We start from the raw sequence: 11323 nt of genomic DNA on the forward strand, positions 1-11323 counted from the left end.
CCCTTCACCAACTCAGGCTGCCGTCCAGACTGAGGCCGGGCACTTTGCAAGGTGGCCGTTCCTCACGGGGCATGGTCTTTGCTTCAGGAGCACTGTGGGTCTGCCTGACTGGGCAGCAGGGCGGTGGGTACAGGGCACCCAGGGCCAGCCCAGCCCTGTGTGGTCAGCAGTGCTCCCCACCTCCCCGTGGGGTCTGCCCCTCCAAGGCTCGGTCAGGCCCCCACTATGACCTGGCTCTCAGGACTGTGCCCCCATCACCTGCGGGCCGGGCAGAACGTTCCCTGTGCTTGCTGCTCTCTCAGGTGAAGCTACAATGAGAGGACAGAGAACGGGCGTGAACAGGAAAGCCCCGGTGACAGTCCTCTGGGTTGAGTGTGGCTGGATCCAGGGTAAACCCAGGCCTTGGCATGCACAGTCCCCGCCCTGCAGCGGCTCCAAGGGACCTCTGGGAAGAGGCCCAAGGTGACACTGTTTCTAGCTGCCTGGTCCGAGGGAGGTGGGGTGGGGAGAGCAGGAGGGTGGTGAACTTCCCAGCACCAGAGGCTTTTGACAAGCTTTTTGGAGGCGAAGGTGGGTGGGTTGGCATGGTGAGGGAGGAGCTGGGGTCACTGCCCCCCCGTGTCAGCTTCTTACAGCAGTGTGTTAGGGGGACCCTTCTGGTGACAGCCAGGGTTGGGGTGGGGGTGGCCTCAGGTTCCCAGCCCTTCCATTCTGTCCCCATATCACAAGGGCAGAGCAGGATTTAGAGGATGGAACAGGACCCTGAAACCTGACTTCCCGGGTGTGAACCCTGGCTTGCCACTTCCCAGGGGTATAACTCACAAGTTACTTGCTCTGGTTCCCTCAGCTGCACGGCTAGTGTCTCCCTTATAGGTTATTGGAAGGATAAAGGTGTTCGTCGTGGTAAAGGGCTGGTGCATAAGAAGTGCAATATTAATATTATTATTAGCTGTCAGATCTTGGGCCAACTCTTAACTTCTTCAAGCCTCTTTTTCATCATCTGCAAAATGGGAGTGAGAATGTTGAATCACAGGATTGGGAGGATTAGAGGAACCACCTATGTGAAGGGATCCTGCATGGAACCCTCCTGAACCTTGAACACTGCTCTCTGGGGTCTTACCAATCTTCCCACCAGGATCTGGCTCTGGCAAGTACCCAAGGGATGTCGCATTCCACTGCCTCCTCCAGGCAGCCTTCCAGGCTGGAAGGGACCACTGTCACTCTCTAATCTTTCTTTCCCGCTTCCTTCCCTGCTCCTCCTCTGGGCCAGGATGCTTTCTGGCGGCTGGACAAGACTGAGAGCAAAATCCCAGCCCGGGTGATCTTCCAGATCTGGGACAATGACAAGTTCTCCTTTGACGACTTTCTGGGTGAGCACTGCCTCTGGTCAGCACCGTTCTGCCCATTGGGGGCTATCCCGGGACCCGCACTGTGTGTGTGTGCCACTCTTGGCTGGCTGGCAGCAGGTGCAACCCTACTTTCTGCCCTCAGGGAGCTCAGAGTCACTGGTCGCTGGTGCTGAGTGAGATCTGTGATGCAGAGTAGTGCCAGGTGGTCAGCAGGGGGGGTCTGTCAGCAGAGGCGGTGTTGGACATGCGGCCATGCTGCACGGGAGGACTCAGATGCGTAAGGAAGAGAGGGAAACGCAAGTTGAAGGCAGTGCAAGCATGCGCTGGCCGTCACTGGCTGTCGGGCCGCAGGTTTGCCTCCCCGCCTCCCCACCCCATCCTCCAGTCTAGATGTAGACTGAGCCCAGCGAGTGAGGGGCTCAGGACACTCTTCACCCTTGTGCCTGAATGATAACTGAAGGAAGGAACCCAGCTCCAACCGCCGAGCCCCAGGCAGGACGCTGGTGGGACCGAAGTGTGCTGAAACCCTGAGCTGGGGAGCGGGGAGCCCTGGGCCGATGGGGGTGCTCTTGCAGGGGTGAGAAGTGGGGCGAAGAGGACAGCCTTGTGTGGGGCCAACAGGCTGGACTGTAACGGCCCCATCACAACCATAAACGTTAACCAGGAAAATGGGGTCTGTCCATACAATGGTATATTATTCAGCCATAGAAAGAAATGAAATTGTGACATATGCTACACAACATGGATGAACCTTGAAAACATGCCAAGTGAAAGGAGCCAGGCAACAAACAGGCGCATATTGTATGATTCCATTTATGCAAAATGTCTACAATAGGCAAATCTATATGGACAGAAAGTAGGCTTGTGGTTGCCAGGATTGGGAAAAGGGGGGAATGGAGGAGACTGCTAATGGGTATGGTGTTTCTTTTAGGAGTGATGCATTTTGAATTAAAATGACACATTTTATGTCACATAGATTTTACCACAATAAAAACAATTAAAACTTGATGGACGATAGATGTAGACAATGGGTGGGTGAATAGATTCGTGCACAGTAGGAGGAATAGTTGAGCAGTGGGAAGCTGTCTTATACGGTGGATCAGTAAGCGTAGATTAGCGGGCACAAGGAGATCGATGGGAAGCTGCGCGGAGGGAGAAAGAGGTCATGTCTGGGGAGCAGGAGTTCGAGGGTTTTGACCTGCAGCAGAGCCCGTGGAGGGAGGCTGAGGAGGTGGCAGGGAGTGTTTGGGGAACCCGCCCAGCCCCGGGGTCGGCCCTCGCTGCCCCTGACTGAGAAACCCTCCTCTGCTGCAGGCGCCTTGCAGCTGGATCTCAACCGCATGCCCAAGCCCGCCAAGACAGCGGAGAAGTGCTCCCTGGACTTGCTGGATGACACTTTCCACCCCGAGTGGTTTGTGTCCCTTTTTGAACAGAAAACAGTGAAGGGCTGGTGGCCCTGTGTGGCAGAGGAGGGTGAGAAGAAGATACTGGCGGTAAGTCTGCTTCCGTAACCCCGGGGAGGCGTGGGGGCGCGGGGGCGCGGAGGCGCGGAGCCGCTCTCTCGCGGGAATCACCAGGCACATCCGCGCTCTTCTCCCCGGCTCTTGCTCACCCTCTTGGTTTTCCAAGGCACCAGCCCCCTTCCCTTCCCAGTTCCCAGGCTTCCTCTCCTTGAGGTTCACATACCAGGTAAGCCTGTTGAAATCTAACTCCCTTTGACCCCTTTTTCTTTGTCTGACCCTGTTGGTCTTGTGCCTTGGCCTTAACCATGATCCGTGTGCTGAGATCCCCTCTGGCCTGGGCCTCCTGTAGAGGACAGGGGTCTTGCCTCTGTCATTTGAGCTGGACCCTACACGGGACTGTCCTTGCACTACTGTTCTTGTCCAGAGGTCTGCTCAGGGGTGTGACAGGGGGCTGTGAACTGTCTTTCCCCTGCAGAGGAAGTGAATCCCTGACAGTTTATTTAAAAATAGCAGGCAGTCAGCCAGCCCCTAAAGTGGCCCTTGAGATAAAATGTCCTTGTTGTATAAGGCATTAAAACAATTGACGAGAAATAGCTAACACCTCAACAGAAAAATGAGCAAAGGGCAGGCATAAATAACACAAAAGAGGAACAGTTGGACATCAAACATTTAAAAAGGTTTATTCCCTCTAGAAATTAAATAAAAACATTTTTTAATATGAAAAATAAGAAAAAAATTTTTGCCTATTAAATTAGAATTTAAAAAATAGAAATGCTCATTGCTGGTGAAGACGCAGACAGGCTTCTCATTTACTTCTGGGGGGATGCTAATGGTTTTACCATGTGCGGAAGCAATTTGGTAACATACAGCAAGAGATTTAACAATATTTATGCCTTTGGCCTCTGTCATCCCACTTCTAAAAATCTCTCCTAAAGAAATAACCAGCTAAAATAAAAAAAAAAATTGGGTTTTGGGGTGTTTGTTGCAGCATTATTTATAATATTGCAGAACTGGAAATAGCCTAAATGAACCAAAATAAGTACTTTATGAAACAAATTATGGTCAACCATCCTACAGAATGTCTTACAGCTGTTACAAAGCAAAAGGATATGTAACAGTATAGAATATCTTTCTAAGGGAAAGGAGCAAGCCATAGAACTATATATACACAGTGTGATATTTCACTTGCAGAGAAAAACAGCCCTGATGCATACAGCTGTTACTAGTGCTGGTCTCCACATAGTGGAGGTATGCCCGATACTCTCCTTATTTTATCAGGCAGACTTTGGAGATATTGTGGGTTCAGTTCCAGGCAACCACAATAAAATGAGTCACATGAATTTTTTGGTTTCCCAGTGCATATAAAAGTTATGTTTACACGATACCATTGTCTGTTAAGTGTGCAATAGCATTATGTCTAAAAAACAATGTACATACCTTAATTTAGAAATACTTTATCGCTAAAAAATACTAACTATCATTTGAGCCCTTAACGAGTCAGAATCTTTTTGCTGGTGGAGGATCTAATCTTCCATTTGTAAAACATGCAGCATCTGCAAAGTGCAGTAAGCAAAGCACAATAAAACAAGGTGTGCCTGTATATTTCTGTAGTTTATAAATGTTCTGCAAGGAGCAGTACTGTTTTTATGATCAGATCAGCCTAATATCATTAAATAAATGAAATAAAGTGGCTCTCACAATTGTCCCGATCTGGCTCCTCTCCACACCATTGTGCAGAGCCTTTGTGTCCCTGACCAGGTTCCCTCTGTCCCTGCAGGGCAAGCTGGAGATGACCTTGGAGATTGTAGCAGAGAGTGAGCACGAGGAGCGGCCTGCTGGCCAGGGCCGGGATGAGCCCAACATGAACCCTAAACTCGAGGACCCAAGGTCAGTGCCCAGCCCCTGACCTCTGATGCCAGGGCAGCAGGGAGGTGTAGCTACAGTCTAGGAGGCATCCCACAGAGGTCACAAGGCCCAGGTGGCCTGGAGAGGGCCACAGAGTGTTAGGGGGCAGGCGACAGACATCATTCCAGGAACACTGGGCTCCCCAGCTGGTTCCAGAAGTAGGCACTGCTGGCTAGCTGCTGGTTGCATGCCAAGCAAGCTGTTGTGTAGCATGTATATGCTGTGTTATGGAACCTTCTCTGCTGGGCTGTTGTTACCATCTCCATTTCACAGAGGAGGAAACAATCTCAGCAAAGCTGAATAAGGAAAGTGGTGAAGCTGGAATTCTCACATTTGATCTGGTTGGCCCTGGAGCCCAATCAGGGTCTTTCCCCTGACCAAGCTGCCTTCCATGGCTCTTCTAGGGTGTCCGTGTGGCTTTCCGTCCTTCAGCCTTAATTTTCCCACCTGTGAAATGGGGGGAAGAGTCCCTGTCTTCCCTACCTCATAGGCTCCTAAGTGGATGTAGAAGCCTTGATGGAAGTTCCTGGGGGCTGAGAGACTGTTGGGGGTAGGGTGGTGTCAGGGCTGCCTTTGCTGGGTGCTCCCCCGTGGCCTGCATGGCTCGAGTCAGACTTAGCACCAACAGCCCACTTTATCACAGTGCTGTCCCAAGTGCCCCGGGGCTGGGAGCAGGGACAGCCATCCTGGCCCAAGGATGCCGGGTCTGTGAGGAAAGGCAACATAGGCCCAGGAGACCCAGCAGCATGCAGTTAAAATAGCCATTATTGAGACACAAAATTCTGTATGCTCTCTGAGTTGTGAGACTGACCCAGGAGAAGATTTTGATGTTCTTGGCTGTGAGAGAAACTCAGCTGCTTGAGTTTACTTCCTACCCTCTTTCCCTGACCATGGACCAGCCATGTGCACCTAGGCAGGTGGCTTAGCTTCTCTGGAGCTCAGAAGCCATTGCTCACTTAATGTGACAGCCCCTTGAGGTTCTGTCCAGCTGTGAAACCTCTAATCTGTGATTAAGTCCTGGGTCAGGAAGGAAAGAAGGCAGCAGGGAAGGTGCCCTGGACAGGGTGGCAGAGAACCAGGCCCCTGAGGGTGTGTAGGGCTTATAGGAGGGAAGCATGGGTGGGGCTCACACCCCAGCAAAGGTTTGGAGAAGAAGGGAATGCGGGTGTGAAGGGCTGAGTTTGGAGCGGGGACTGGGGGCTGACTGTGGAGGGCCAGGGTGGTTTGGGAGCAGGGCTTGGAGAAAGCAGTCATGGTAGGGCTGCCCTGCTGACCTCTGGGGTCTCACTTCCAGGCGCCCTGACACCTCCTTCCTCTGGTTCACCTCCCCGTACAAGACTATGAAGTTCATCCTGTGGCGGCGGTTCCGGTGCGCCATCATCCTCTTCATCATCCTCTTCATCCTGCTGCTGTTCTTGGGCATCTTCGTGTACGCCTTCCCGGTGAGCAGGCCTAAGGGGGGAAAGCGCAGGCCCTGTCTTGGAGGAGCTCCTGCTCTAATGTCGGGGTATAGCTCTTAACTTCCAGCAGCACCTAGTCTCATGGATGGAGAGTCTGTCCTTGTCCTCAAAGAGCCCCAGTCTGATGGAGAGAAGCAGCCTTTGTCCTTGCAGAGCCCGTGGTCTGATGAGGGAGACATGACTCCTAATCTGGGAAGTCCCCAGTCTGGCAGGGAGACAAAGTCCTGCCCTTGGGGAGCTCTTAGTCCAATAGGGGAAACTGAACTCGATCTTGATGGGGAGACATGGCTGTCCTCAGCCAGCCCCTAGACTATGTGATCAAAGGGTTGGTGGAAGGTGAGCCGCCTGAGCAGGGGTAGGTGGGGGACACGTCCTGAAGGAGGGTGTGGGGCTGGGTCAGGAAGAGAAGGTGCGGATGGTAGAACAGAGAAGAAGATCTCTCTGTTTGTGAAGGTGGCACCTGCTGAGGTCCAGAGAAATTACCTGGGGCCGGGAGACGGTCTCCTTGTCCATCTGAGGGCCAAGATAGAGTATGTCCTGCCTTCTGCAGCAGAGGAGGCAAGGGGGAAGGTGTGGCTGCGCAGGAGGTAGCCCAGAAGCCTCTCACGTGGCACAGTGCACATAAGGGGTCCCTTTTCCCTGGTAAGAAGCCAGCTGCCGCCTGCCAGCACCCCCAGCTCTGTGGCTCCTCACACAAGGGAGGGAGATGCGGGGCTCTCTTCTCATCTGGGCTTCCCTGGTCCTTACCGCTCATCAGGGGAGCCCTGAAAATGCTCCAGCTCCACCCCCCGCAGTGTCTCTGGAACTTCAAACCTTGGAGGGACCACAGTGTTACCAGGCTGATACCTGACTTTTAGTGTTCTTTAAAAATTTTAAACTTTTCAAAATGAAAATTTCAAGCTGATAAGAAAATAGAGAATGGCATAATCACCTCCATGTCACCCTGATTTGAACGACAAAGAAGGAGGCACCCAGAGCGGGGAGGGGACTGGCTCAGGGCTGCAGGGCAGTCTGCACAGCTCCTAACCCCTGGCCCTGGACGCCGTGGGCCCCAGTCCCTGTCAGTGCCAGGCCACCGCCACGTGCAGTGTCTGCGGAGAGCAGTCTGCGCTGGGAGTTGCCTGCCTGTGTGAATCCCCCAGGAGGAGGAGAAGGCGGCCTGTGGAGGGCGCTCTCCCACTGTGACCAGCAAGCCTGCGTATCAGCAGGTTTTCCATTTGTTAGAAATGCCCTTTAATGTTGTTATTTCATTATAATGTTGACATGATGCCATAGGAACTTAACTCTTGTTTATATCAATTAGCCTATGGTAAAAATTGGTTCCATTATATGTCGTTTCACTTAAAGTGACAATGTTAAGTGAGGACTTACAGTATCAGCAGAGTGCACCTCCTATAGTTAAAAGCACAAAGCCCCCCCCTTTGGTCCCTAACCTAAACTGCGGGGAACAGCAGAAGAGATTGCTTGGGCCACAAGTGACAAAGGAGCGTGTAGGTCCAGGGTGGCCGATGTGGCCTGCTGCAGGCCAGGCCCTCTAAGTGGGCTGGAGCCCGGAGCACCTTGCCGAAATACGTTCTGAGGCTCAGCAAGAAGAGCCATGGCTGATGGGCCAAATACGGCTGTGGTCCAAGGGTGCGCCCACATTGTAGGTCACTGAAGCTTGTACAACGTGGAGGGTGCTCTGAAGCAGAGGAAGACGAAATTACAAATACAAGTGGATAATGGGCCGTGGAAGGGCAAGTTCGGCATCCTGCAGTGGGAGCTGTGGCCTGGGATCTCGTGTCCCCAGATCGGGCAGGCCCCGGGTGCCGGGTCAGAAGGGTGAGGCCCCATTTGCCCAGGGCCCCTCAGGCCTGCCTCCTCTCGTCCTGAGTGCGTCGGGCCGTACTTCCTTCAGGGGAAGACTTTGTTAAGCCTGCTCAGTGTGTCTGAGAGGCGGGCGGGTGTTGTGGGGATGAAGGAGCAGGTGATGAGGCTTGTGCCACTGGGGAGCTTAGTCCCCTCTGGGGACACATTGAAGCCAGTGAAGGAGGGCAGACAAGGGTGCAGTCAAGTGCTCCGTCATGAGGCTCAGGCAGGGGGAGTTTAGGCAGAGGACAACTGGTACAGACCCTTGCATTGGCCATCCTGTCCCTATACCCTCCTTTGTCACTTACAGCCCAGACCAGACAGTTCCCTCTGCTGTCGTTCCCCGCCGCCCCAACCCCCGCCGCTGCCATCCCCCCCCCCCCCCCCCCCGTCCATGTTAGGGACTGAAGGGATGGCTTTTGTGGCTTAACTGTCTTCATCGTAGGAGGTGCACTCTGCTGATAGAGTAAGTGCTTACTCGCCATCCTCAACAGGTTCTGCTGCTTTACGCAAAATGGCACATAACCAGGTGGTACGTTCCTCTGGCATCTCAGCAACATTATAGCGCAATGACCTTGAACTGCATTTCTAACAGCAGCCCCATGGAGCAAGTTAGAGATGCAGGGTCCTGGGCCAGCCACAGTCTGCTGAGGAGAACCTGCATTTGGGCACGTTTAGGTTGGAGAATTGCTGTCATGCAGGATGGAGCTCTGCCCTGGGAGTCAGGAGATGTTGGCTGGTTTCTGTCTCTGCCAGTGACCTTCCATGTGATCTTGGCAAGGCCTTCCCATCTGCATAAGGACAGATGGGTTTGGGCTAGGTCAGCTTCGACCTGCTGTCCCTAGCACTGTGATTAGGGGAGCTCTTTCACCTTCCTTTGAGGGGCTTCACATCAAGCCAGCCTCCTCCTGAAGAGAAGAGCAGGGGCAGGGCCAAAGCGACATCACCACTGTCCCGCTCTCAGCCAGCCGGGCCCTTCCCTGTGAGGTGCTTGGGCAGCACATCAGGCCGTCAGGACCTGGGGAAGAAGGCCCCGCTGCCTGGCTGCGAGAGGCATTTCCAGTCACTTCCAGCCCTTGGTCCTTACTTGCCCCTGGGGCAGCCTTAGCCCCGGGCCCTGTGGGCAGGAGCAAAGGAGCCCTTGGACCACTAGCCCGGGTTAGAGCTCTCCCTTGTCTCCTAGGCCCCTGACAGTGGCCGTCACCCTCCTTTGAATTCTTCTGGAAATGGTTGTCTTTAAAATCCCAACCCTGCCTTCCCTGTTTTGGAGCTGGCATATGGGGGTCAGATCCTAGGTGCAGGGCTCAAGGGGCAGCCTGGGCCTGAGACTGCAGACTGGCTGTGTCGGCAGACCTTTGCTACAACCTGGGTAGATCCTACTTCTTTCCAGCCAAGTTGCCCAATCGCCTGGTTGGCCCCACGACCTTCACCTGGCTTTTTGGCCTCAGGGGAAAGGCAGAGGGCCAGGCAGAGAAGAGCCCAAGGCCAGGGCTGCTCTCCTCAGGTTGGTCTAATCTCCCGCCCTCTTGAAAATTCTCCTGGGAGGGAGACAAGGAGGGCAGCCTGTCTGATTCCTCCCAGCGCCCCGCCAGTCAGCCGGGAGCAGGGCCAGTGTAGGGAGGCAGGAGGCGATCTGGCGGGAAGGCTTTGTTTCCAGAGTTGGCTTTCCCGGGCTGGCGCTGGGGAACATACTGTCCCAATTAGGAGCCCTGTGTTGTGTTGTATGTGTTTTCATGGTTTTGGGGGGAGGAGTGGGGATGGGAGATTCCTTTCAATCCTACAGCAGCCAGGATCTAATCAGGGGTGACCCATCCCAGGTGCTGGCCTGCGTCGTGGGTCATCCCCATACACCCAACCCCCCAACTCTCTCTCTCTCTCTCTCTGTCCTTTCTGGACAGGACTGTGGTGGCCAGTGAGCCCCGAGTCCCTGTGGGAGGGGGAGAATCATGACCATGCCTTCAGGTCACCCGTCTGATGGAAGAGGCCGTGGTCAGAATCCTCTAGGCAGCTGTTGGAGCGTGGGAACGGGCCCCGGACGGATGAGCTGTGGCCCCCAAGTGGAAGGGTCCAGAGGAGTTTTAGGAAGGTCTGGGCTTGTGCGATTGGCAAGAGCACCAGGTGGGCAGCGTTGAGCTGAGTGAAGTGAGGTGAGGCGAGATCTGGGCAGGTGGTTGAGCAGATGAGCCTCCTTCCCCTGCTCTGTCTCTCTTGGCAGCTGCCATCACGTGTCCCTGTCTCCTCCCTCCCTCTAGAACTATGCTGCCATGAAGCTGGTGAAACCCTTCAGCTGAGGACTCAGGACCGGCTGCTTCCTCTGCCCAGCTCAGCTGAGCTCCTCCAGACCTCCAGGCCTGACCGCCCTGCCGGGGTGGGCAGACAGACGGGTGAGCAGACAGACAGGTGGACTGGCACTTGCTCCAAGAGTTGGTAACATCGAGCCCTGGGATCGCCGCTTTCATTGTTTCTTTCTCTCCCAGTCTGACCCTTTTGGGATCAGCCCACGTGTATTTCAGTATAAAACAGTTGGAACCACAAAGCTGTGTTGGTGTGTGTATTTCTTTAGTACCTGAATGAGGGGTAGGGGGGATTGTCCAGGGCCTGTGTCTGGGTAGGTGGGGTGGGAGTGGGGTGTGTGATATCTCTGGCTCTGCGTTTTGAGCGGGACTGTGAATCCTTTGACAAGACTTTGGTTGGGGTGAGGTAGGCTTTGAGGCTTTGTGTGGCTTGCTTCAAGACCCATGGTATTAGCTCTGGCTAGGTAGCTCAGCTGGTTAGAACATCATCCTGAGACACCAAGGTTGCAGGTTCAATCCCTGGTCAGGGCACATACAAGAATCAACCAATGAATACATTAATAAGTGGTACAACAAATTGAGGGCCCTCTCTCCCTTTCTTTCTCTCTCTAAAATCAATTTTTAAAAAAAGAGCCAGTGTATTCTGTGTCTCCAGGACTTTCCCTCTTCCCCTCCCCTCCTCACTCAGGTGTCTCCTCTTCCTTTTCCAGGTGTCTTTTGCTTAGGTGGTAGTTGCCTGTACCTTCTGAGTTTCTTTGACCACACCTGGGAAGTGGTTCCACTTTATACAAACGGAGCCCCAAGGAATGGGTTGGCCCAGAAACTCTCCAGACAGGGAGGGTTGCTTGTCCCCTGGCTGTGACCTTGTCCCCCGTGCTCTTGGGATTTCTTGCAATTCCTTTCCTTTGCTTCCTCACTCTACCTTCAAGATCTGGTCTGGACAACACACCTTTTTCTTGTGGTCTGAAGCTTAGCATTTGCCAAGACAAATGCTAAAGGTCTGA

General features: G+C 53.7%; 1 protein-coding gene across 18 annotated transcripts in view; it reads left to right on the forward strand.

Moving 5' to 3' along the window:
* DYSF (dysferlin) overlaps positions 1-10552 on the forward strand; it is a 203963-nt gene extending 193411 nt beyond the window's left edge. For all 18 annotated transcript variants that reach the window (XM_054586835.1, XM_054586841.1, XM_054586839.1 and 15 more), the window contains 5 exons: positions 1271-1370; positions 2664-2842; positions 4590-4699; positions 6012-6159; positions 10278-10552. In XM_054586835.1, coding sequence (XP_054442810.1) covers positions 1271-1370; positions 2664-2842; positions 4590-4699; positions 6012-6159; positions 10278-10316 — 576 coding nt within the window. In that variant the 3' untranslated portion in view covers positions 10317-10552. The remainder of the gene's footprint in view (positions 1-1270; positions 1371-2663; positions 2843-4589; positions 4700-6011; positions 6160-10277) is intronic.
* The last annotated feature ends 771 nt before the right edge of the window (positions 10553-11323 follow it).

Source organism: Pteronotus mesoamericanus, unplaced genomic scaffold (genome assembly GCF_021234165.1).
Source record: "Pteronotus mesoamericanus isolate MK-2021 breed Mesoamerican mustached bat unplaced genomic scaffold, CSHL_Meso_final contig_98, whole genome shotgun sequence".
Taxonomy (NCBI): Eukaryota; Metazoa; Chordata; class Mammalia; order Chiroptera; family Mormoopidae; genus Pteronotus; species Pteronotus mesoamericanus.